Here is a 26653-nt window from a genome sequence, read left to right as displayed (position 1 = left end):
CGGCATTTGTCCGCTTTGTTTTTTCCTTCCTTGCTCCTGCCACGGGTTTCAGTGGGCCTCAAGGATTCGAGTATCCGAAACCCCTTCAGCTCAATGGAGGCGCGGCCCGGAGCCTCTCCCTGGAAGCGCCGAGGGCAGCGGCCGCTCCTCGGGAGCGCTGCAGGAGCAGCACAGCCGCCTCGGGCTCCGCGCGCGCTCAGCCGCTGCGCAGCGCTCCGGGCTGCAAAGAGCGCCGTGCGGCGCGCGCTGCTCCGCTCCGTGCGCGGCCCAACGGCTGCAGACGGGCGGTGCTGCGGGCGGTCAGGGCCGGCTGCGACGGGGCCGCGCGGGGGTGGGGGCACGGGGTTGCTTTTAGGGCACGGCGTTGGTTTTAGGGCACAGGGTTGGTTTTAGGGCCCAGCTGTGCCCTGTGCCGCGGGTGGCACCTGGGAATGCTGGGCGTCGCCTGCCCGGCCCCGTTGCGGTGTTGGGGTCGGTGGGCGCGGACGTCTCGTGCAGTCCCCCCCGCACGCTGCGCTCGCGCCGCGCTCACCACACGGGCTCCGCACCCACCGCGGCTTTTACTGCCCTGCCGCTTTATTGCCGTGCTTACCGGCCGGGCGCTTTATGTGTTTTCCTACGAACAGTTTCAAGGAGAAGGCAATTACCTTATCACGTGCGGCGTGATTTATGGCCGAGGTGGCCGGGGCCGTTCGCGCCCCGTGTGGGCTCTGCTGGAAGGCGAGGGCCGCGTCTCCGTGGGGTCAGCGCGTGGCCAAACGCAGCGGGGCTGCAGCGCGGGGCCGTCCCGTGGCTGAGTCCCCCCATGGGCTCCCGCCCGGCGGCTTCACAGCTCGGGCTGTAAAGCCCTTTGTCTTTATTATTACTATTGCTATTACTACTACTATTATTATTGTTAATTGCGTTACTCGGATAAGTCAACGCGCAGCTCCCCGCCCCGCGCCGTCCCCACGCGGCACTGCGGCACCCCCCCCCCCCCATCGCCACGTCCCCACGACTTCTGCGCGGCGATGCTTCCCCTTTTGCCGCCCCGCTGACGGACCGCGAGGAGCGGCGCGGCTGCACGTGGTCAGAGCTGGGGGTGCGCGGGGAGCCCCGGCACGAAGCGGCGCCTCCGCGGGCAGCCCTCCTCCCCCGCCTTCGTTTCCCCCTGCAGCTCCCCGGGGACCCGAAGGATTTCAATGGCCCGAACAGAAAGGACCTTTTAATCGAATTCAGCTCCCGGCAGCTCGGGGAAGGCGCGGCCCTGCGCTCGTAGGAGTCCCCGCGGCCGCGAGGTGGCACCACGGCCACGGCCCGACCCCAGCGGGGCCACCGAGCGCGGCTCCCGGTGCGGGGCGCGGCTGTGCGTGCGGATGCCGTCCGTGCGGTGCACGGGATGCGCTCGTTCCCCTCTCGGGGGCGGACGGGTCCCCCCGGAGGAGCCCATGGGGGTCCCATTGGGGACGCTGGTGCTCGCGGAGCTGCCCCCGGCAGCGCGATCCCAGCGGGGCCGGAGCGACAGCGCGGCTGTTCTCCCCCGTGCCGCCGCCCTTTTGCTCCCCGTGTAACCCCCCGTGTGGGGCACGGCTCTCACCGCGGCCCGGGGATCCCGCGGGGCGGTAGGAAGGCGCCCAGTGCGGGGTCGCCGCGCGGATACCCCTCTGGGGACGTCGTGGGGACGATGCCCCGAGAACGTGGTGCTCCACGAAGCTCCCGGCCTGCGGCAGCCCGCGGCCTCGCCGCCCCCCTCTTCCGCGCGTTGGGCGATGGGCACGGCCGTTCGCTGCTCGGCGATGGCGCGGCGGCAGCACCGTGCCAAGCACCGCGGCGCTCGGGGCCGGGGCTGAGCGATGGGCAGGAGGGCAGGGGTGGCTTCCAGTGGCGGTGTCGGAGGGGAGAGGCCAATCCTCAGCCCACGGCTGCTGTCTCCCCTGTAAAAAAACGGCTCGGCGTTATCTCGCGGCCGCCCCTCCCGGCCCCCGCTAATTCGGTGATTTTTATCCTGTCCGCCTCCCCCCTCTCCCTCCTGCCCCGTGCGACCTCCGGCGCTCCTCTTCGGGGCAGCTCCGGGGTCACCGCTGACGGATGGACCCCGCGCCCCACGTAGGGGCCGGGAGGGCCCGGGGAGAAGCGGAGCCACGTCCCTCTGTGCCATCCGCACGCCGTGGCCCGCGCTGCCCCGGAGCCCCGCGCTCACAGCCCGGTGTGTCCGCCTGGACGTGCCGGCACGCCTCGGCCCCGTGGGGTCCCTCGATGGCGCCGGCTGTGCTGGCACAGGCAGAGGCTGTGGGGGGCCGGGGCAGGACGGGGGCGGCGAGCGGCCCGGCATTTTCTCCCTCGGAGGCGGGAGAAAGGTTTGCAGCGGGGGAAAACTGTGTGAAATGTGACATTTGCCCATAAAACCGCGCTGGCTGGTGCACGACTCGCCGCATCTCCCCGTGCTGCGCAGGAGCTGCGTGCGGTGTCACCACCGATGGGCAGATCCCGGTGCGTTGGGGCCACGAGGCAGTGCCGCCCCGATGCCACGTGAAACGCCCCGGCCCAAAGCCCGGGACAAAGGCGGCTTTGAGGACCCGCGGGGCCGCGCTCGGGCGGCCGCTGAAATGTGTGAAACTCGGCTCTCGTCGGGCTTCTTCCTGAAGCGGAACTGTTCTCAGAGAAACATTCCCCTCCACCGGCCCTAATGGCTTTTCTCTGTGCGCCTGCATTAATGAAGGCGAGGCCCAGCCTCATCGGAGGGAAGCCATGCAAGTAATTGCCTGAATTTTTAATTCGGGGTTATGATAGGGGAATCAAAGTCACGCTGCAGCCGCCGCGGTTCCACACCATTGAGCGCTGCAATTTTCCTCTGCTTTTTGCCCTCCCCTCTGATGGACCCCACTGGGGGCTGAGGCTGCCCCATCCCGGGCCGAGAACGCCGCGGGTGGGTCTGGGTGTGGGGTGAGCCCACATCTGCTGGTGTTTGCTGGCCCCGGAAAGACCCCCTGCACCTTCCCGTGCTGTCTGCGGGCTGCTGGGCTGCGCTGTCCCTTTGCCATTGCGACCACACTCATCCCCACCTTCCCAATGAGACGGCCACCGGTGTGTGCCACCATCCTCATACCAGGGATGGGGACTCACAGATGGGGCACGAGCCAGGGGATGGCACAGATGGGGGACTACGGGTACCCAACTGGGGCTCCTTGCACTGCACGGATGGCCCCGCAGCCCTTCCAGCATCCCTCCGGCACCACTGCTTTTGTTTTCCCAGAAAACAACCCCGCCTCCCGAGCTGGTTCCAGCTCGCTTCACCTCCTCTTCGTCTTAAAATTAATAAAAAGTCTGTGGACAGGGGGCTGCTCAATAACGCAGAATGGCATGTGCACAATGTGTGCCCCACGAGGGGGGACAGTGCTTTGGAAAGGAAAGGTGCCTCCCCGCCCTGCTCAGGTCTTGGGAATCTGGTGCACTGGGGGTGGGAGGCCATGCCAACAGCGTGAGGACAGCAGGGCTGTGCCGATGGGATGGAGACGGTAGTGCCATACCAAAGGGATGGAGATGGTGGTGCCGTACCAATGGGATGGGATGGCAGGGCTGTGCCTATGGGATGAGGCCGGGCCCTGCTGTGCACGGCCACGCACAAGGAGCAGCTCTGGGCCGGGGCTCCTGTTGGGGAGCCATTCGCACAGGCTCGGCCTCATGACCCCATGTTTGGGGTTTTGGGCCACTGTTGTGGTGTTCTTTGTGCTGCGATTCCTCGGCAGATAGCATTGTTTGCTGTGACACGTAAGCCTGGTGACAATATGAGAGCTCTGGCACTGATTTCATTTGCACTGCTCTGAGCTCTCCTAGCTTGCCCCGGTTTCAATGTCTTTTTATAGCCCAGCAGAACTTGTTTTCCTGTACCAATGAACCATAACCTGAGCGTGGGCTGGGAGCTGCAGGGGACGCAAGCAGGGTTTGGGATGGCTGCTCGGTCACGTTCGCACCCACCATCCCTCTGAGAGACCCCACTCCTGGGGGTGCTCGGCCACAACACCCCCTCTGGCTCAGCCTGCGGGGAGCCCACGTGGAGCCCCTGAGCCCTTAACAGGGGGGTCCCGACATGGGATGGGGGCTGTGGGTGGGTGCAGGGCTGTGTGTCCCCGTGGGCAGCGCAGGGAGACCCACACGGTGCTGCCCCCCCAAAGCCCTGCAGCTCAGCAGAGGACAGGGGGGCGAAGGCGGATTATGAAAGTGTTTCTTTGCTTTGCTTTTGAGAAAGGAGAACTTCAAAGGGGCCATTTATCACCAGACAAAGAGAGTGGCAAGTTATTTGCAAAGTGTACGGAGGAGCATTAATTATCGGAGCGCAGACCAGCGCTGCAGCCGGGTGTCCCCCTGCCCACCTCCCCGCGGGCTCGCGGTGTCCCCAGCCCTGCTCTGTTACCTCTCCTCGTCACCTCTCCATCGCAGGAGGTTTGGTGGCAGTGGGTCCCTGGCTGTGTAGCTCAGCACTGTGCTGCGGCCGCTCCCTGCAGCGGCACTCAGTGCTGGGGAACAGGGGACGCTGGGGACCCTATGGCCGAGCACCCACCCCGAAAGCTCCGTGCATGGCCTCAGCGACCACCGTGGGGCAGGGGCTGCGCAGCGGGTGCACGTGGTGCCCCAGCCCGGTGTCCCGGGCCGGGTGGCACAGTGGTACATGTGGCATTTCCCGGTGGCTGCCACCCGCTCTGCACCCCGCCTGGTGTGCGGGCCGGCACACAGCGCGGCACAGCTCTGCCTTTCATGTCTGAGCCTCCCGAAACCACAGCTTCCCCTCACCGCCGCGCGGGGATCAAACGCGGGTCATATTTAATAAAGGTGGGGAGGGGTGAAGGCTCCGCAACATTACGTCACCCCGGTGTGGGGGAGGCGGGGGCAGGGAGGGAATGCGAAAATCTCGGCGCGAGTGGGGGCAGAGGAGAAAACATCTCAGTGCGGGGACTTAATGGCCCTGTGCCGGTGGGAACGCTGTTGCCCACTGCCCGCAGGGTCAGGGCGGTGTGTCTGCATGCGCTCAGCCGTTAAATGAAACTGTAAGAAAAAATGAGAGGCAGATACGAAATGCGTGAAGGCGTCCATGGCAGAATTCCCCCGGCGCCGCGTGAGTCACGTCGGGCGGCCTGTGGGAGAAATCCCCGCCTGGCAGCACTGCGCACTGAGCTCAGAGCCGGGGGGCACCGCTCCGTGCCCCCGCAGCGCATGTGGGGATGGGGGAGTGCAGCCGTGGTCCCTCTGCCCATCCCACTTGCACGGTGCTGGGAGCAAAGTCCCCACTGCCACCACTGTGCCCGTGCCTGACCCCACCGTGCTCGGGGTGTGGGGCTCACGGCAGCGAACAGAGTGCGTTCAGCCCACAGAGGCACGGAGCTGGCGTGGGGTGGGCCGGGCACGGAGGGTCGTGGTTCCCCGTTCCCAGCCCCCACGCCCTCCATGTGGGAGCTCAGCCCGATGCTCGGACCGCGCCAGCACCTTCCTGCTGGGAAACTTTGTGCTCCCACCCCACGGGGCGCCCGCTGCCCCCCAGCCGCGGTGAGCGCAGCCTTCTGCTGAAGGGAGTTAATGAGCTGTGCCCGACAGCGGTGGGAACGGGCAGCAGTGGGGCTCCTGACAGTGCTCGGAGGAGCTGGGTGTGGAGGAAGGGGGAAGAGCAATAGGGTGAGAGAGATGGACCAGAAAACAATATCCACTTCATTAGCCAGGTGGCTCCGAATGTGTGGAAATAGGACAAAGTCTAGGTCACCCACTGTGACAGAACATTATTATCATGCAATGCCATGAAGCCGTGCAAAGACCAAGTCAAAGCTCACTGGCCCACTTGAAAGGGACAGGGGAGCTGCCCCAGCCCGAGCTGTTCCCAGGCCGCAGTCCCACGCACGGCCCCGCGGCACAGCTGAGCCACAGCCAGCAGCAGTGCGGGGTCTTCTGCTTCTGAGCCCACGTCCCAGTGATGGCAGTGCGGCTGTCAGGGACCCAGCAGGCAGATATGTGTGTTTGAGATCGGGGGCAGAGGGAGAGCTCTTGTCCAGGCTGCTGGGAGCGGGGCTGGGCCCTGGGCTGAGGGCCTGGGGGCTTTTCTGCCCTTCCTTCTGTGCTTTGTGCTCATGCAAAACCAGAATCATCACACACCTGTCTGCCAGATCCCTGCCAGGCATGCAGGGAGGTTTCCTGCTCCTTCAACACACTGCCCCACATTTTCCTGGTGGGTACAGTGAGGGCAGAGAGTTCTGCCCCAAATGGGCTCCTTCAGGGCTCAGGGTCTGCCAGGCACTGACGGCTGTTGGGACATTTTAGGACTCCTGGAGCCCTCGAGGTGGGAGCAATGGCTCCAGGGATGCTATGACAGCCTGAACCCAGGAGTGGTAGGCATTGAGCACCCATGTTGGAAAGCAGTGACACCCATTGCCAGGGCACGGCTGGAGGGCACTGTGCTGCACAGCTTGCTGGGATGGGAGGTGGTGGGTGAAGGGTTCGGATGTTGTATTTCCCCTCCCACACCTGCCCTGCGGGATCCCAGAGCCCACCACGTTGCGTTCAGTGATGTGCTGGTGCCCGATGTATCCCGCCTGCTTTGGTTTGGGTCAATTTGCTGATCTTTTGTCACTCTGTGTGTTCACAGCAGGAGGAGAAGCACTTCTGTTCAGTCCCCGGTACCTTCCACTGCCCCCACCCCGCGGTTATCAGGGCTCGATGTGCGCTCCGCGTTCCCGAGCAGCCCTACTCCGCAGAGTCCCATTTGCCACATTGCCGCGACTCCTCCGCGGAGCAGCGCCTGACCCCGGGACGGGACCCCTCCGGGACCCCGGCTGAGGACCCTCGGGCCCGGCCCCGCGCAGCCCCACGGGGTTTGTGCGGCGGGGCTCAGCTCTCAGCGCGGGGCTCAGCCCCGAGGCAGCGCCCGGCTCCGCGCTGTGCCGCTCCGAGCGGCCCCCGACGGCACTCCGCGCTCCGCCGGGCCGAACCGAACCCCGCTCCGTTGCTGCCCCGAGCGCTCCGCACCGCTCCTCGGGGCCTCACGGCGGCCGCGGGCAAAGTCCGTCCCAGCGGGGCCGATAAGGGCCGGGCGGGGGCCGGGCCGCGGCGGGAGGGGACGCGGGGTTCGCTCCCGGAGGAGAGGCCCTCCCGGAGCTGATTTGCATAAGGTATAATATGCCTAATGGAGGCGGTCATGGCTAGGTAGAGGGCGGCCCGCGCCCCGCACAGCCTGCCAGCCGGGGCGGAGCGGCAGGTGCCGGAGGGAGGCGGGCCGGGCCGGGCCGAGCGCGGGGAGACCCGGGACCATGGTGTCCCAGCTGAGCGCCCTGCAGCGGGAGCTCCTGGGCGCCCTGCTCAGCTCCGGGGCCACCAAGGAGGGGCTGATCCGCGCCCTGGAGGACATGGTGCCCGCCGCAGGCTTCGGCGTCAAGCTGGAGAGCCTGCCGCTGTCCCCCGGCGGGCCGCCCGACGGCAAGCCCGGCTTCGTGCCGCTGGCCAACGGGCACGGCAAGGGCAAGCTGTCCGGCGACGAGGGCTCGGAGGACGGCGACGACTTCGACACGCCGCAGATTCTCCGCGAGCTGCAGGCGCTCAACACTGAGGAGGCCGTGGAGCAGCGGGCAGAAGTGGACAGGATGATCAGGTACCGGCGGAGCGCTGCGCTCCCGCGGCCCCGCGCGCCCCTCCGGGCTTCGCTCCCGGTGCGCCCGTCCCGGCGGGGCGCTGCCGCCGCCCCCTCTCTCGCACCGGGAGCAGCGCGGTGCCGAGCAGTGCCGCCGCCCCGTCGGGTGTTCGCCGCCCGCCGCGGTGGAGGGGCCGGGGGCGCCCGGGATTGCGGCCGCCCGGGGCTCGGCTCCGTCCTCCCTCCGCGCCGGGAGATAAAACATAAACTGCAGCACGTGGAGCTCGGAGTGTTATTAATTTATTTCTATAAATCATCAACAGAAAGATACACAAAGAGCCGCGATTAGGGCGAGCGGAGAGGCGGGTTATTCATTGCCGGAGTTGTAAACCACGCGGGGAGGGGGAACGAGGAAACCCCCAAACGCGGCCGCTCGGGTCCCGTCCCGTCGCGTCGCGTCGCGTCCCGGGTGATTCGGCTCCGCGCCCCGCTCTGGCCGAGCCCGTCCGCTCCGTGCCGTGCGGGGCCGGGCCGAGCCGGGCCGGACCGGGTCGGGCCGTCGGGGCGCGGCGGAGCAGCCCTGCGCTCGTCGGGGGCGACTCCCCCCAGCCTCGGGGCCGGCAGCGGGGCTCTGCTCCGAGCACGCAGGGACGGTCCCCGCGTGTCCCCAGCGCCGCTCGTGTCCGTCTGTGCCTCCCGGGGACAGCGGCATCGGCGGCAGCGCGGGGGCTCGGATGGGACGCGCGGGTGCGGGAGGGGACACCGCTGCGGGCCGCCACCCGCGCGCCGGGCGCTGCTGCTGTCCCACGGCCCCACTCTCTGCCGCTGCGTCCCCGGCGGTGCGGGAGGGCTCTGCCCGCGTCGCGGCTCTCCCACAGGTGTTTCTGTGCAAAGTTTGCCTTCGGTGCAAACAAGAGCAGGCACATGTCCCTAAGGAGCCTTCTGCAAAGAGCTGCTGTTTGCTCTAATAGAGCCCTTTGTACTTGGAGAGAGGAGGCCGGGGCAGGAGCGTCGGGAGCCGTCGATCTCAGCCCCTCCATGCGGCTGAGCCCCCTCTGCTCCCACCCCGCGACCCCCGGGTCCGCTCCGGGGCTGTCCCCACGGTCTTGGAGGTGCGCGGCCCCGACCTGTGCCGGGCTGCCCCGTGGGCCCCAAAGGGTTCCGTGCTGGGGGAGCTCTGACCCCACCGCCCCGCGCTGTGGCCCGCTGTGTGCGCAGGGAGATGCAGATTAGATAGATAGATAGATCCCCGATGGAGGGAGCCGGCTTTATAATCCATCTGTATAAATTCTTGGCATTTTTCTCGGAGGATGTGGAACGTATTTACCTGTTTCCAAGGCTGACCCAGAGGGCGAGCGGGTGGGGGCCTGGGGGACAGGGATGGGCTCTGCCCCCCCCCCCCCCGGGCAGTGCTGCCCGCACTCGGCCGCACTAACGCGGCGCTCAGCTCCGTGCCAGCGGCCGCACGGGGCGGAGAAGGGCCGCGGGGTGAGGGCTGCGGTCTGGTTTGCAGTGCCACACAGCACACCTGGGTCATCGCTCCTTTATTTCTTCCTGCGTGTAAAATCCATCCCGATGGAGGTTGGACAACTGATCAAGTTTTTATTTCGGGGGCAGAACCCAAAAAATGGGTTTGTGCCGAGTTGTTGAATGGAAATGTTTTCCTCTCTGGCTTTTTAGGTTCACCAAAAAGAGAAAAAAAAAAAATAGAGGAGGCGAACAAACACTCAAACGTTTCATTTTGGGTCAAGTCCAAACATTTTGTTTAACATGAAACAAAATGTTTGGGTTTGGTTTCAGGCTGTTTAACCCTTCTGAATACGGTCAAGTTGATTTGTAAAGAAAATCGTTGCTCAGAAATTCAGAGCTGAATTATTGTTTGGAAAGCACAGCTCCGGAGCGCGTTGGAAATGCTGAAGTTAAAAGTTCTTAAACTAATAAAGTGAAGGGAAATTTGAGGATTTTTTTACTCATTCCCACAGTGATTTTTTTTTCCCCAGCCCAAATGCTGCCAAATTCCATTTCAATTCTGAAATCACATCTGTAACCCAAAGTCACTCATTTTGCATTTTCATGGTGTGCACCGGAGCGTTGGCTCGAGGCTCTGGCAAAGCGATGCCCTTGTGTTAGCCAGGCTGCTGTCAGAACAAGCTGTGTTCCACCAACTCGTTGGGACCCAGGAATTGGTGAGCAGGAGACGGTGGGAGCAGGATGGGGCCCGGCTCCCGCAGCAGTGTGCTCCTCCTGCCCGGGCTCGGGGCGCACGGCTCCATCCCCGCAGTGGGTACCCCTGGCTGTGGGTACTCCTTTGGGCCCAAGCAGCTTTGTTTCCTTGCTGTGTTCGGGACAAGAAATAAGAAACCTTTTTGTTGGGTTTTTCCCCCTTGACAGGATGAAGGATCCAAAATAACGAACGAATTGGAAAAGCGCTTGGACGGTTATTCCAAGCACAGAGTTAGCATATCTCATTATTTGAGTGCACGACTGTGACCAGGTTCAGGTTCCACACCGATTTCTCAGCGCTGAACCATTTCCTTTCGCCCCACGTCGGTGGGTGCTGTGGGATGAGCCGCAGGGCTGGGGTGCACCGTGGGTGCGTTGGCCGCTCCGTCCACCATTGCGTTGTGCCTCCTTTGGGGAACGCGGGCCGTGTTTTGGTTTTGGCTGCAGTTTCGTTGGTTCCCCAAACTGGTGCCAGGCAACAGATGGACACCGAAGTAGCGTGGATTTAAGGAAGAGCCAATTTGCACCTGGATTGATTCTGATAGAGCTGAATTTGAGTGTTGAAAAATATGGAAGACCGGCTCAAAATGACGGCGAGGGCTCAGCTTGGGTTGGCGCACGGGACAGGAATCTTTGCCATCAAATGTTAATTAGGAATAGTGGGTCTCCATCAATAACAGTGGGGTTCCATCGTAGGAGAAAGCAACCACGGAGCAAAGTTAACTCTCGTTTTCCTCCACCCCCAGCGAGGACCCATGGCGGGCGGCGAAGATGATCAAGGGCTACATGCAGCAGCACAACATCCCGCAGCGCGAGGTGGTGGACGTCACCGGCCTCAACCAGTCGCACCTCTCGCAGCACCTCAACAAAGGCACCCCCATGAAGACACAGAAGCGGGCCGCCCTCTACACGTGGTACGTCCGCAAGCAGCGGGAGATCCTGCGGCGTAAGTACCGGGGAGCGGGATGGGGAGGGGGCACGGCTGTGGGTGGAGCAGAGCGCCAGGGCCCCCCCAGAGTGGTTTTGTGGGTCCAAGTGTTGAGGCTGCGGGAAGAGTGGGTGAGAGCCCCTCTGGACTGCAGCAGTGCTGTGCGAGCTGCCCCGAGCCCACCAAAACGGCTGAATCTCTGAGAAAGCAATTAAGGATCGCACACAATTAGATCCACCTCCCACCTCTGCCCCCTTTTCCTCTCCGCTTTCTGAACACGCTCACTTTCTGCAACTACTTGCAAAAAAAAAAAAAAAAAAAAGGGAAGAAAAGAGAGAGGAAAGGAAAAGATCGTAAATCTGCAGCAAGGTCTCATGCAGCCCGAATTATTTACAATGTGGATGGCTCTGACCGCGCACCCGGAGCGGTGCTGCTGCTGCATGCCCAGGGAGCTGCACTGCGTAAAGCCCTACGGCCTGGCCTGGAGCATTGCTTGTGTGGGGCGGGTGCTGTGCTGAGCCCCCCCGGCCCCCAACCCCAAAGGATGCAAAATCCAAAGGCAGAAAAGGGCTCAGCCCCGAGTGCCGCTGCTTTGAAGGTGCACCTGGAGATGTTAAAGCAAACAGAGCTGCTCCAGCCGTGCCCCGCGCCTTCTCCTGTTGTCACAAGGGGAAAAGCCATTATAAAAAGAGGGAGAATTCCCCTGCAAAATGGAGAATAATAAAAACTCCCATTAATCTCCCTTTATGGCCGTGGTGACAGGTGCCTGGCGGACACGGGAAGGTCACCCTGGTGTGGGGCCGGGCTCCTCTGGGAGCCCCTTTGGGCATGGGGTGGGCACGGGTGGGGGACTGCTTACCCGCTGAGCTGCTTTTGGGGGCTGTGACCCCATCCTCACGTGCAAAATTCCTTCTGGAACAGGCGCACGCCAGCAGAGCCCGGCCATGCACGTGCATGTGCTGCGTGTGCCACCCAACAACCACCTGTGCCCACCTGCCTGCGGTGCCCACCGGGGCCGTGGGTGGGAGGGGGCCGGGGCGGGGGCCGGGGCGGGGGCTGCCGCCGCGTGTGACGGTGACTCTGAGCTCTGAGCGGCGGCTACAGGCCGGGTCACGTCTGCTCCTTTCTCTTTCAGAGTTCAACCAGACAGTCCAGGGGTGTGAAAATAGGACAGACAAAAGCAGTCAGGATCAGCTGCTGTTTCTCTTTCCAGAGTTCAATCAGCAGAACCAGGGGGCTGGCCAGCTCGACGATGCCTGCGCCGAAACCCCCAGCAAGAAGATGCGCCGCAACCGCTTCAAGTGGGGGCCGGCCTCCCAGCAAATCTTGTACCAAGCCTACGACCGCCAAAAGAACCCCAGCAAGGAGGAGCGGGAGGCGCTGGTGGAGGAGTGCAACAGGTAACGGCTGCCTCATGCTGTCCTGCAGAAGCTGCATGAGATGCTGGGCTCGCGGCACGCAGCCCCGGGTTTTGGAATGGTTTTGCTGAGCCACCTGCTGGCTTTGGGCTTAGCTCTGGGCAGCATCCAGAGCAGAGCAAGCTCTGTGCTGTGTTTGGGATGTGGCAGGGATGCAGCGAGGATACAGCAGAGATGTGACAGGGATCTAGCTGGGATACGGTGGAGATGGAGAGGGAGTGCAATGAAGGCGCAGCTGAGAAGCAGTGGAGATGCAGCAGGAGTGAAGCAGAGATAACCTGGAGATGTGGCAGAGATGCAGTGGGGATGCAGCAGTGATGCCGTGGTGTTACAGCAAGCTCAGAGGGAGGTGGGATGACTTTTACGGCATGAATGTAGCTGGAAAGAGCAGGTGGGTGTTCAAGAAGGGCTGAACGCTCCAAACCCTGTGTCGGGTGCTCCCCATCAGCGCACTTGCTCCAACGTGTCCCTTTGCGTGCACAGGGCCGAGTGTCTGCAGCGAGGGGTGTCACCCTCCAAGGCGCATGGTCTTGGCTCCAACCTGGTGACGGAGGTGCGTGTCTACAACTGGTTCGCCAACCGGCGGAAGGAGGAAGCTTTCCGCCAGAAGTTGGCCATGGACGCCTACAGCTCAGGCCAGCCCACGCACAGCATGAACCTGCTGCTGTCCCACGGCTCCCCGCACCACAACCAGCCCAGCGCCTCACCGCCCAGCAAGATGCCAGGTGAGATGGGAACGGTGATGCTGGGCAGTGGCAGTGCTGGTCGTGTTTCTAATGAAGAAAGGGATTGTGAGCTCAAGGCCTGTGCTGTTGAGTTGTTGACTCTGTTGATACTGTTGGCAGTGTTGGCACCATTTATGCTGCAGAAAGAGGCACTCGAGGCAGTGCATGGCCATGATGGTGGTGGCCTCGGGGGAAAGATGGTCCATGCTGCCCACGTCGGCTAAGGGACAGCAACAAGGCTCAGCCCTTGCTGCAGTTTCCCCAGTGGCTGTAGGATGGGACTCTTCTCAGCAATGGGTCCTCCGCAGCCTCAATGGGTGCAGAGAGGTGCAGACACTCCCCACAGTGCCAGCCACGTGGCGGGGGCTGCATTTCCATCCCATCAAGGACAGATTGCTGGGCTGGGCATGTTTGTTGGTGCAGGCTGGGCTGGGCAGGGGTGTGGATATGGTTGCTTTGCCTGACGTGGGGAGTTAGGGCTGGGGGATGTGGTGCTGGGGAACTGAAGTTGGTGACAGGAGTGGCTGTGGGCAGAGGGCTGCGCTGAGCCCCACGGTTGGGCTCTGCTCTGCCTGCAGTGTGCACTGCTGGGGGATTTGAGCAGGAGATAATGCTGAGAGCAGAGCTGGGACGGTAATCAGGGAGGGCCTGGCGGCATGGGGCAAGAGGCATTGTTGGGAGAACAATCCCCATTGTGCTGCTACCTGCAATCTGCACTCCAAAGCCGCCAGCCCCAGCAAACAAGAGTGGGCACTTTGTGGCGGGCGGTGAGGGGTCAGCGCGGGGCCGCAGGCTGCGGGCAGTGTGTCCTGACCATCCCGGTCCCCCCCTGGGGATGCCACCCCAATACTGGGACAGAGAGACACAAAGCAGCTGCTTCCCAGAAATTCCTCTACCTGGCTCATTGCAAGCCCCAGCCTCATTACAAAGGGAAATTAATAGAGGATGTCCAGGGAGTACTGTGGGGAGGGCTTCGAGATGGGGATGGAGCTGTCCTGGGCACCACAAACCCCATGGTGGGGTGATGGGGTGGGAGGGCATGGAGATGGCAATGGGCATAGAGCATACCGCCCAATGGCGTGGGGACGCTGGGGGCACTGGGGACACTGGGGGCACTGGGGACGCTGGGGCCGGCAGCCTGACTCATGGTGCAGCTCTCCTCACGGGGCTGGCCCACAGTGACCAGAATGTGACCCTGCCCCAGGAATGCCCCGCACAATGGCGGGGACGGGGTGGACGTTTGCCCTCCTGTCACCGGCTGATTGCTTACAAGGTGCCCTACAAGCACATTGTCAGCAAAATCAGCTGTTTTCTGTGTTGGCCGCCGGGCTTTACAATACCGCACCAGCATGCAGCCCCGCGTTGTCATGGCGTTGTCCCCCCCGTGCATGCTTAATTGACAATTAAGCTGGGGCTTTGAACGAACCCCGCTGCCTTTGATGTGGCCCCGTCTCTCCAGCGCACTTGCAGGCACCCCGCAAGAGCTTTTGTTTTCTTCTATTAGGGGACAGCAATTATTGGAACCATGGGCATTTATCTCGGGGCTGCGGGGCTGTTAAGCCCCAACCTTTATTTTCCCGTTGGAGCATCGGCCAGCAGGAGCCAGCCGTGGCTATAGGGCTGCTGACAGCCCATTCGTGGGGGCTTTGAGCTGGGCAGGAGTGATGGCCACGGAGGGGTCAGAAGGGCTCAGCCACTGGAATTCTGTGTGCGTTGGCCTTGCCAAGGAGCAGGAGATGGGCACAGTGAGGGCTGCGCATGGGGCTCAGGGCTGGTTTAGGGGTGAGGGGCTGGGATGGAGCTCAGCCTGCGCTGGGGGATCCATCAGACGCAGTGGCGTTTTGGGGCTGCAAGTCTCCAAAATGCCACCAGCTCCACTGAGTGATGCTGACCCCATCCGTGCTGGGATTTGAACTGTCTTTGCACCGCGTGCGGCGGTGTCTGGAGCCCTCAATGCCTTTAAGAGCTTAATGATGGCGCTGGGACACTGCCCGCACCCTGCTGCCTGCACGATCCCCCCGGGGAAGGAAATGATGGAGCTGAGTACAGCTCGGAGCGGGCATCGCCCCTGGGTCGGGATGGGGCGAGAGAGCAAGCTGACGGCTGGGGGCAGCGGGAGAGCTGTAAAACCCAGCATCCCGGGCGGCCCCTCGGTGCAGGGTTTTTAACTGTTTGGAGGTAAATACTCCAAGCCTATCTATCTCGGAGGTGTCTCAGACTCTGGACTTTTCCCTTCCTATAGGGGATTATCAGAGATCTCGGTTCCCTGTTTGATTTGAAGGTCACTCGGGGCTTTATCTCGTTCCTCGGTGCCATGCGGCAGACTCTGGCTTATGCCATTTTTATCTTCAAGAGCCCCGGGGACAATCAGTGCTGATGAGATTAGGGACGCGCCCCCACAACCCGCATACAAAGGGCCCCGCGACGCCCCGGCCCCACTTGGACCGACAGCACTGTGAACACCATGACCCTACATGTATGCACATCCGTAGGAACATACAGCATCTTGCATTATTTATATGTATTTTAGATATCTCTACAGCCACACATAAAAATATAAAAACTCAGCTCCACGCCCCGAGATTCTCCCTAAACTGAAAGGGCAATTTGGGTGACTTTACTCTTCTTTTTTTTCCTTCAAGAAGAGCCTACTAATAGCACCCTGGTCCAGAGGTACAGCGCTTTCTATCTGGATCCTGCAGGCTGTTCTCTGATAGCTCGGGCTGTGCAGGTTCTGATTGCAGACCCGGTGCCAGCCGTTGTCAGATTTTACTGTTGCGCTCATTGTGCGGCTCTGTGGGTACAGTGTGCTGTTAGGAGCTTTTCCTGCTTTTATGGGGGGTAATTAGGACTTTATGGCAGCAGCAGAATGGGAGGGTCCAGTCCCAATAAACAGCTTTATAATGGACATAAACTCCGCACCTCGGTAACATAGCAAGATTAACACTTTAGGGACAATTTGAGTGGCAGCCCCCAGATCGGCCCTGGGCAGCAGTGCAGCCAGGTGTGAGCACTGCAGCTGGCAGCGCCTTGGGATGCTGCATGGGATGCTGCACGGGATGCACCACTCTCGAGATGAGCTCCGGGAAGCCCAGGGTGCTGGCTGCAGGGCTGGGACACAGGGTTAAGGCTATGGCAGCTGGAGCCTGCAGCTCGTCTGGAGCCGTAGGGAAGCAGTAAAGCATTTCACGGGCTGTGCAGCTCAGGGACCAAACAATAGCCACGTCCCATAAACAGACTTTTATACTATGGCTGTAGCTCCAGTTGGAAACAAACTCTTTAAGGGCGCAGGCTTGGCGGGCAGACTCATTGCTTGGGCTGGATGGGGAGAGGCCAAGGAGGAATAAATCTCGTGCTGGGGCTGCGTCACGCTGTGGAAGCACAAGAGAGTGGCGGCAGAACAATCACGCCTGGCTCTGCATGGCCGCCTGCCCTGCCGTGCCATAAAGCTGAGCTCGGGCAGCTGCAGAGCCCCTGCGAGGGAACCGCTGTGCCCAGGGTGGGCAGTGGGAGCCGGGCCATGGGGAGAGGCCGGTCCTGGGGGCACGGCTGGCACAGGCAAGGAAATGGGGCCAGCGATGGCATCTTGTGCCTGGAGGCTGCTCCAGTAGTGTAGGCGCAGCTCTCCATCTCCCATGTGGGTGCTCTGATGGGGAGTGGGCGGGAGCTCAGTGGGGGTGGGGAGCAGGGAGGGATGGCACCTCCATCGTGTGGGAGCGCTGGTAGAAGCTGCAGTAGCAACAGCATAGATCTCCTGCTGTTAATAATATAATGTGCCATAATCCGTCCCAACAGTGAGGGCATGCAAATAATAATATACATCCTGCTCCAGGAATGGAAAAAAAGCAAGGTGAAATGGTTGTGGCTTCCCAAAGGCCCACAGGGCACATGGGCAAACCCTTTCCCTGCCCAGCAAATGGCTGTGGCCACAGCCCCATGTGCCACTGACATAAACCGGTCCCCTCCAACTCCAATGATTCTCTCACTGTATGACTGATTCTATGATCGCACCCACAGCTGTGCCTGGGGACCCCACGCCTTGGCCCCAAGGGTACCTGGACATCCCAGCCCTTAAGTCATCTTTCTCAGACAGTAACAGCCATAGGATCGCAGAGAAAAGTTTGAAGATCAGCTTTTAACATCTACTTCTTAAAGTCAAATTTGTAATGCTGGGAATCGTGGCTGAATTGGGTAGAGTGTGATTTGGGACTTCAGACTGTTTTGTATTTCTTACTGAAAGCTTCACAGAATCCAAAAGAGAGCGAAGGTTGCCCTGGTGGTTAGCAGACATTGGTGTCCCTCCCACTGAAACACTACAGACTGTTCTTAAGAGTAATGTCTCATTCGGCCCCATGCTTTTCATAACCACTTCCAGCTTCATAGCCAATCCGGTCACTGCTTCATGGGCTCAGGAGCTGCCATTTAATCTCCTGCCTGTGCTCCTCATCTGTCTTTAAGACCACTGTGAGAAGAAAGGGCTGTTTTTTACTCTCCACTCCCACTGTTTGAATAGTGCTGCAGCGTCTCAGACCGGCAGCGGCTGAAGCACACTTTGCACGAGGCCGGGACCGCAGGGAAGAATGTGGTGACAGTGCCCCGGTTGAGTAATGTTTACCCGGCCGTCCACTCGTACCGGCAAATATCCACCTGCCAGAGGACATTCTTGTATTATCAGGGATAAAGGGGTTTGCTGGGAAATGATCAGGAACCAGACAGCGCGGGGAGATTCCTATCTGCGGGACATGTTTGACCAGCTGATGTTTGGAAAATTTGGAGGCGATTAGAGCAACTTTTTGTGCTTTTGGTGGAGGCAGCAGGGAGCCTGCGGTACCCGATTCAGTCACTTTGGAGCAGGGCTCCCAGACCCAAGCCATGGCTTACTTCTTCTTCCTGGACTCAGGTTTTATGGCGGCCCTCAGAGCATCCTTGCAGAACTGGAGCTTGGGAAGCTCTGGCACCTCCTGGCCAAGGCTCAGTGCAGGTTTGGAGCTCCAGTGGGACTCTCAGTGCCTGGAGAAAGGAGCCCTGAAGCCCCAGGCCCTCAGCTCGGGTCATTCTGGGGGGTTCCCCGCACATGGATGATGCTTCCGTGGGTTGCGTTCCCAGGAGGGATCTTGGGCCACCGCTTCGATCCCTGGGAGTTCAGTGACCCCGGTGCTGGCTGCCCATAACAAATGGCTTCTCGCCGGGGCAGCCCTGTAAAAGGTGCTTTTGTTTCCAGTGGGTTTCCCTCGGTTAATTATTTGTGATCTGTAGATGCCTTTCCATGACACATGGCTGATCATATGGTTATCGGCACGGGGCTATTTAGCCAAATTAAATATTTTTGTATTGAAGATCCATGCTAAAGCCAGATTTCTCTCCTGGGCGATGGCAGGCTGTGGCGTGGTTGAGCTTGGCCGTTGTGCCTGCCATCACCGTGTCCTCCTGCTGTGTCAATCACACACGTGTCAAGAGCGAGTCGAGAGGGTGCCTGCTGGCCATGTCCATTCCCACCATGGTTTTCATAGAAACATGGAATCACAGAATCACTGAGGTTGGAAAAGACCTCTAAGACCATCTAGTCCAACCGCCAGCCCATCTCCCCGTGCCCACTGACCACGTGGTGTTCTGCAGGGGTCCGGTACGGCCAGGGGGCGAGCAGCGAGGCGGCATCCTCCGGGGCCATCAGCCACCACGGCAGCGGTGCCATGGTCACCACCAGCCAGGCGGTCCTGCAGCAGGTCTCCCCAGCCGGCTTGGACCCGGGCCACGGTTTGCTCTCTCCCGACGGTAAAATGGTGAGTACACCTGGCCTATTGTGGCGGCGGCGCTGATAAGATAAGAGGGCCCAGCGGGCAAAGCAAACACGCTTTCCCCGGGTTTCACACGCGGCCCATGCTGAACAATGGGGCATTGTGGGGGTGCGGGCGCGCGCCTGTCCCCACCGCCCGCCTCAAAGGCGGCCCCACAGCCCCGGCGTGTTCCCCAAGTGCGGCCCATAAACCTGACAGAGCCCGCTCCGCTTTTATTGATTGCATGCCTTGTGAATTGAATGCGCGCTGGGTGGATCACTGTTTGCTTTCCCCTGCCGATGACATGGGCATTGATAAAGCTCTCATTCATTGCTTTTCCTTAAGCCCTCCTGAGTTCTGAGCTTCTCTGGGAAGCACTTTGCTCCCAGCTGTGCCCCCACTGTGCTGTGCCTGTGCTGGGCTTTGCCGGCTCCAGTGCCCAAATTGCTCCTGGCTGAGCATAGTGCAGAAATGTGCAGGAAGGAGAGGCACGAGGAGGACAGGATGGGATGGGATGGGATGGGATGGGATGGGATGGGATGGAAGCGAGCATGGCACTCCTCGAAGCAGCTGGCACAGCATCACCGTGTGGCTGGTCTGGCCACTCGGCAGCTCTTCCGGGAGGAGGTTTTCCTGCTGAAAGTGAAAGTCACGCACGGCTCTTGGCTTGGGTTTTCACTTCCATTTTCTTAGGACAATCCTTCAGGGCCATCAGCTGCAGGTCCCCGCAAGCCTGGCAGCTACACCAGGGCAAGTTGCATGTTCCTTCCCACAGCCTGAGTGCTTTCACCCTCCATTTCCCTGCTTTGCCTTCCCTTCTGCCTGCCTCTCACTCGTGGGGTCTCCTTGCAGCCCTCTGAGCTCAGGCACTGCTCCGGGATAGCTGAGTATCCTGTGATCAGCAGGGGAATCATCACAGGGCAACCCCAGACCCCCTGGCACTCTCCCTTGCTGCACACCCTGCACGCACCCATTTCTGCCTCTGGGTGTGTTGAGCCTGTAACCCTGAGCCTTGAAGTCATAAAATGAGTCATGAAGGAAGGCAGCAGCAGGCACAGACGGTGTGGGGTGGGGGACGGGAGGACAAAGCGCTGCCGTGAGCTCAGCGGCACAGCAATCTCAGTGCACCCTTTGCAGTTCCTTTAAGGGGCGCAGGAGCCCCCAGGAAGGGGATGTTTTCAGTGCATGGCAGGGAGCTGCTCAGAGATGCAGAGGGTTAATGCAGCGTGCTTTAGGCACCTGCAGGCTGCAGCAGCACTGCTGAGCTCTCCGTTGCACAGCGCTGTCTGGGGCTGCTCTGCTCCTCCGGCAGCACGCAGCTCTGCCAGCTTATCTCTGATCTTCAAGCAAGGCTAGCTAGTGCTTGCAAGTTATTTAATGAAAATATGCTGTAGGCTGTGGTTTCTAGTAGGTAAACATGTGCCTTTAATGCCCCACATGAAACCAAAAGCTGCCAAGGAAATTGCTGCATCTGAAGGCAATTGGTTTTTTGTGGGGAAGATGAGCACTATAGAGATGGTTTTATACTCCGTGGTGCTGCTGTGCTGTTCCCGTAGACCCAGATTGTTCAGTGCTTGGTGGGGTCTTTCCCAGTCCTGCTATCCCTGGTTGACCCCATTTGGGTGCAGCGCTTTTGCCCAGTTCTCCCCGAAACGTGCCATGCCACAGGTGAGCAGCATGCACTTGCCGTGAGCTGCCTGCACCACAATGCACCGTGGCGTGGCCTGGCCTTGAAGAAACTTTCAAAGTGGAAAGTACTGGATAAGGAAACATGAGTCACTCCTGTGCTCTGGAATTTATTGATGCCTTTGTTTCGATTGCGATGAGGCTATCTCAGGCTCACATGGGCAAAATAAACAAGGACCAAGTGTCCAGAAGTGTCACACAGAGCCCAAAGGATGGCTTCAAAATCCGCATTGAGGTTGCTCAGTGCAGGAGGCATCAGAGAGGGGTGAGGTGGGTGTGCAGCAGGTCAGTAATGCAGAAATAACCCGGTGCTGCCGAAGTCCTGCTACTCCCAGGCCCGTCCCAGCACACCTCCAGTGCCTCCGTGTGTGTCCAATGGTTGCACACCTTGAGCTGCCTTTGGCCACGGGCAGCTGCCCCTACCAGCACTGCTCCCGTGTGGTGCAGCCCCTCAGCTGGAATTTGTTTCATAAAAGTGATGACTAAGATCACTCTGAGGTCTTTTTTTTTTAAATTTACTTTGCCTTCTTTTTTAAGCTTTTCCAAGTTTGTATTTCTCACTTTCCCCTACATCTGTGACAGGTGGAAGTTAATAAGTGTGAGAGTCCTCAGTTGTCCCCAGCAGCAGGAATGTGGACCTGGGGAGCAAATGGCGACTGCGTGGGACACGTCCTGTCCCCGGCGCTGTGCTCTGCTGGAGCGCTGGCAGCTGCTTCCAGGAAGGCTTCACACTGCTGCAGCTTTGCTATTTATTAACGTGATACTCAGTGCTTCCCGCCAGGGTCTGCAGCCCAGAGGTGCTCCACTGGAAGGTGCCAGTGTGGGTGCAGCTTGTCACTTCGTGGGGAGCTTTTTCTGCTCCCTCTGTCGCTAGTTGTTGGTGATGGTGTGGCTGGGAGCCAGCGTCGTGTGCCTGATGGCCCCTGTCTGCTCTGCTCCCTGCAGATCTCTGTGTCGGGTGGTGGGCTGCCGCCAGTGAGCACCCTGACCAACATCCACAGCCTGTCCCACCACAACCCGCAGCAGTCCCAGAACCTCATCATGACGCCGCTCTCAGGAGTCATGGCCATTGCACAGAGTAAGTGTGAAATGGGGGCACATCTAGACCCCAATCTCTGGACCCCGACCTGCAGATCTCAGCCCCAGTGCTGACACCCTGCCACGCTCTCTCCCTTCTCCCAGGTCTGAACACCTCGCAGGCACAGAGCGTCCCTGTCATCAACAGCGTGGCTGGCAGCTTGGCAGCCCTGCAGCCGGTGCAGTTCTCGCAGCAGCTGCACAGCCCACACCAGCAGCCACTCATGCAGCAGTCGCCCAGCCACATGGCCCAGCAGCCCTTCATGGCCACCGTCACCCAGCTGCAGAACTCGCACAGTAAGGGGCCGAGTGCTTGGGACATTCACTCCTATGGGAAAGTGACTTCTGCTCTGCTGCTGTGCCACCCATGGTGCTCTCTGTCTGGTTTTGTGCAAGGATTTTTTTTCCTTGTGGGTTATTATTGTCACATACTGCTTATTGCTCTTGCCTTGGCCACCACTGGCCCTAGTGGTCAGAAAAAGCAAAAGCTTCCCTGCCATGCCAGAGGCACACGGTGGTTTCCTTCCATTTCTTTAATGGTATTCCTGTCTGCCCAGTGCGTAGTGCGCTGTCTGCCTGCCTTGCTCCTGCACAAAGGCTGTGGGTGACATTGTTTTTCTCTCTACAGTGTATGCACACAAGCAGGAGCCCCCCCAGTATTCCCACACCTCCCGCTTCCCCTCGGCAATGGTGGTGACAGACACCAGCAGCATCAGCACACTCACCAACATGTCTTCCAGCAAGCAGGTAACGGCTGGGCGCTGGCAGCAGGACTGGGGTGTGCTGGTGTAATTTGGGGTGTTTGCCCCATGGGTCCTGCTCGGGACAAGCCCTCCAGCACTGGAAACCCAGCCCCAAAGACCCAACCCCAGCCCCTCCATGGGCTCTGAAAAGCCTGCTCGTGGATGGCAACCACACTGGGGACCTGGGCAGTGAGTGGCCGTGCTGGATGCTGGGTGGTGGGGTTTGGCCAAGCACCGTGCGGTGAGCTGCTCTGGTCCCTTCATGGCTGGAGAGCAGTGTTGGGGCAGCTCTGCAGATGGCATGGTGGCCTCGACCCCAACCTTTATCTGCCCCGTGTTGGTGTAAAACATATCCCAGCTCGAATCAGGTGCACAAGGCCTTACTCAGACAATAGCCCCTTTCTAAATGCCAGCTCTGGGGACTGTGGGAAATATGCGGCCCTTATTGATTGCTAGATAAATATGAGAGAGCCTTGAACTTGTATCCAGATAAACTCTCTTACCAGCCTTAGACAGCAGAGGGGAAAAAAAATGTCTGCAATGACCACAGAGTAAATACGGCATGGGGTTGCTGTGGGACTTCCGCACGGGTACCTGGCACTGTGTTGCTGGGGGGCAAGGAAGGGACTGGGGCTGGGGTGGGGATGGTGGAGGCCCTGGAGCTGAACCATGGGGGAAGGCAAAGCGCCTCGGCTCGGTCCGACTCAGCTCACTTTGGGCTCCCTCTGCTCCGTGCCCAGCAGTGCGGAAGCGTTCAGGCGCAGCCGCGCTCCTCAGGAGCGCCATTTCCTCCGCACGGCTTTATCGGCCCATCTGCTGTGCGCTCAGCCCGAACTGCCCCTGATTAATTGTGCTCTCCTGCCACGGGCTGGCTTTGATGCCGGCTTGCCAAAACGAGCCCAGCACACACAGGAAATGTCCCTCATGTCGGAATAGCAGCCGGCCATCCCTGCCACGGGGCTGCGGCCTGCAGGCCTCACGCTCGGCCTGCCCTGACATGGCAGTGCCCGGGGTGGGCAGCGCTCCCTTTCCTCCCCCCATCATGCTTTAATTAAAGCAGAGAAGGAAGAGACGTGGCTGTTGGTTGGGGCTGGAAGGGACATGCAGCTCTCGATTCCTCTGACAATGCTCGAGGCCGAGCCACCATGTTTATTACGTTAGCAAACACCTGATAGCTGTGGCCCGTCCCTAATGACATGTCACGGGAGGCTCCTGGCGTCTCCTTATCTCCGTGTAACGATGTTTGCTGTGCGCTCCAGCCTACAAGGTCACCCCCAGCTGCCAGCCCCCACCCCAGAGGTGACCGGGGGACCCTGGGAGGGCCAGGGGATGGAGCTGTGGCAGCATTGATGGAGCCACAGGGGCCAACCCGTCCATCTCGGAGGAGACAGCAGCACTGGGGACAGCCACTGCTGCCCAACTGACCAGCACAAACTCCTTGGAACAGCCCTGCAATAGGCCCTTTTTTATTAAAAAAAAAAAAGAAAAAAAAAAAAAGGATCATTTTGGTAGGGTTGCAATATCTGGCTCAGAAAGTGCTTTCCCTCTGGGGGTGCAGAGAGCTTTGGGCTTGGGGTGCAGGAGGAGATGAGCTGGGGAGCCCCAGCCCACCCGGCCCTCCGCTCACTGTGCTGTTCTCTCCCTCCCCAGTGTCCCCTGCAAGCCTGGTGATGCTCCACACCTCGCTGCCTTTGCACATAGCAACGGGAACTTATTTTCCACAACATCCCGCTGGTGACCTGCGCGTCGAGCTGGAGCGAAGCTCAGTGTTGCAGTGAGGAGCCCATTACCCTGACATGCGGCCGGAGCCTCGCAACCCCACGCCAGGGACCAGCCCGAAACCGAACCCGCACCGTGGGACCGCGCCTCTCCTCCCCTCCATGCAGTATTTCCGAGCCGTGTCCTGAGGACTGTTTTTTTCCGAAGTATTTGCCTTCCAAGAGGCCTTTGGCTCTCCCGAGGAAATAGGAACAAGCTATACTGGGACGTGGCAGAAGATGGATCGTATTTAAGTTATACTCCTCCACCTGATGGACTGAGAGGGACCCGGGTCTGTTACTTGGCTTTTGGAAGGAGGAATCTCGTGCTGTTGAACTGAGCCAGTCGAACTGTAAATATAGGTACAGTCTGCTCCACCCTCACCCATCCCTGCTCCTATACATAGAGATTTATATAAAAGAAGTAAATTTTGCCCAATTGATGTAAACTATTGTAATTAAGTGCAATTCCCCCATCTGTATATATTGTTCCTGCATTTCTTCTCTCCCTCAGTCCTATTTTTTATTTTTTGGTAAAGGTCAGAGCTCTGCATGGTTTTGGTTTTGTATTTTCTTTCTTCTCTTAATGGAGTTAATTAACGAAGAAAGCCCTGTGTCTACGCAGAGACACCAGCATCACTCCCTGCCCCGCAGAGGGTCAGGCACCGAGCTGAGCCCCAGCAGCTGGCCCCAGGACTGGGTGACATGAGGAGCTCAGGGACAATCCTGTGTCTGGGGACGCAGAATAGGGCTGCCATGGGTTGATCCACTCTGCAGCCAATGCATGTCCCAGCCTGGCACCCACTGGGGACACTGTGCTGTGCACTGTCAGAGCCTTGCCCTGCTGCATCTACCTGAATCTGACTTCCCAAAGCTGTGAAAGGGACCATCTCACCTGCCATGGGACATGAGCTCCTCCATACCCACATCCCTTTGGAAATGGATCTAATGCTCCTCGGTTGTTTAAATTTTTCTTAAACTTTGTCATGTGTGCCAAATGCTGAGAGTGCTTTAAAGAGGCGAAGAGCAGCGGAGGTGCATGTGGACAGTCAGCCACTGCTCAGAAGAACACTGGATGCTTTTTCTGGGGCAAGAAATGCTATTTTATGGTGTATTTGTACAATAACCATTGCCAGGACTGATAGGAGCAATCCTATGGGGAATAAGTCATCATGAATCAGAGACTGATATTCAAATTACATTTAATTTAATGTATACCATAATTAAAAACCATTTTTTCAGACTTGTTGCCGCCATGATCTCTGACTCCTGCTGCAGCTAAGAGTGCTGCTGGGGCGCAGCAGGGATGTGGTGCTCAGGGGGGTTCATCTGTTCAATGTGCTTTCAGAGCACTGATCTGGCGTTCACATTTAGGGCCAGAGCAGGACACCCCAATCAAAACCCTCCTGTGGAGTTTCTGTGATTTTTTACTGCCCTCGACAAAAACTGGAAGAGGATGGGAGGCATGAAGACTACTTGCTCCCTTTCATAGAGACTCAGAAGCAACACACTCTCTTAGCAAAGACTGGGAGAAAAGATGCATGCTTGAAGCAGAGAGATCCATTGCCCCTCCCTTCTCAGCAATGCCCTTTCAGTACAGCTCAGCCTTCTCAATCAGCTCAGATTCTGCTCTCAGACATTGCCTGGGCTCAGTTCCCAGCAGGTCGGGGTGGGAACAATTTGGATTCTCTTGCTGTTGCCAGCTGGTGCTCTGCCCCCTGAGTGGCTCATCAAGGCGGAGGGGTGAATGTTCCCCAGCTGGTGCACATCCAGTGCCAGGCTGACTTTGTCCCACAGAAGAATGGGTAACCCAAAGGGAAGGAAGGAGGGAAATAGGCACTACATAATCTACAGTACCTGTAGTATCAGTGCTGTTTTGACTACGATTGCTGCACCCTCTTTATGATTGACATGGAGTGAGAGGTATAGGGTTTGGGGTGTGAGATCTATGTGTAAAGCATTGCTTATGAAGTGGCCCAGTATCAGCACTGCTGTCCAGAATGCCACACAGAGAAGGTGAGCGCAAACCCTGGGGAGGTGCGGCCCTGTGGGAGAAGGTCTGGGAGGTCAGGGGAGGGACTGAGCCCAGGGGAAATGGACACAGGACACATCTGAACAAAGGCATGGACAGAGAAGGTAGCAAGTGTGGAGTAAAGAGTGTGTGATAAAGAAGGCAGGACAAAATTGATAATATGAACAGAACTAACAATTAAGAAGGGAAAGTGTTTACCCAAGAGGTGTGAATGCATGAAGTTGCCAAAAAGCTGCTTGTGTGCTGTCAGTTCTGGGTACCAGAGGGCCTGGAGGGAGAAAGCGTGGCTGCTTGCTTCTTTTGCTAATGGGCATTTTGTATCTGGTGATGTTGTCATACAGCAGGGACACCTGGCAGAAACATGACAAAGCCCATTTATGACCAATACAGTTTTACAAGGCTGAGTGATAATTCTGCAGTTCAAAGACATTTTGCAGGGGAATTCCTGCACATGAAGATCCATGGGCTGTCACTGAGGCTTTAAAGGGATGCCTGTATATCCGTAACAACTGGCACCTGTTTCTTGGCAGAGCAAAGCCATATCAGTGTATTTAACTTAGAGTGTAGATGCAGGTACAAAGGAAACCTCCTGGATTCCAGCATTACCAAAATGGTCTCTGGATGGACACTGGAATACAGACAAGCTATTTGAGCAGCATCAGAACTGCTGCTTGTTGCACGTGTAGTAGTAACACCAAGTTGCACAAG

The 26653-nt window shown here is 59.3% G+C and overlaps 1 protein-coding gene across 2 annotated transcripts; it reads left to right on the top strand.

The window, feature by feature from the left end:
- The first annotated feature begins 7247 nt into the window (after positions 1-7247).
- HNF1B (HNF1 homeobox B) lies at positions 7248-25156 on the top strand. 2 transcript variants are annotated; one of them, XM_003642414.6, is made up of 9 exons: positions 7248-7603; positions 10552-10751; positions 11947-12133; positions 12635-12876; positions 18493-18656; positions 21282-21414; positions 21519-21710; positions 22042-22160; positions 23807-25156. In XM_003642414.6, the coding sequence occupies exons 1-9, from the start codon at positions 7266-7268 to the stop codon at positions 23825-23827; spliced, it is 1596 nt and encodes a 531-aa protein (XP_003642462.1). In that variant the 5' UTR covers positions 7248-7265; the 3' UTR covers positions 23828-25156. The 2 variants fall into 2 exon arrangements, with proteins under 2 accessions (XP_003642462.1, XP_003642461.1); XM_003642413.6 differs by having other exon boundaries at positions 11869-12133.
- The last annotated feature ends 1497 nt before the right edge of the window (positions 25157-26653 follow it).

Source organism: Gallus gallus, chromosome 19 (genome assembly GCF_016699485.2).
Source record: "Gallus gallus isolate bGalGal1 chromosome 19, bGalGal1.mat.broiler.GRCg7b, whole genome shotgun sequence".
NCBI classification, from domain to species: Eukaryota; Metazoa; Chordata; class Aves; order Galliformes; family Phasianidae; genus Gallus; species Gallus gallus.
Note: the sequence above shows the minus strand (reverse complement) of the source record. Positions and strands in the feature narration are given on the sequence as shown.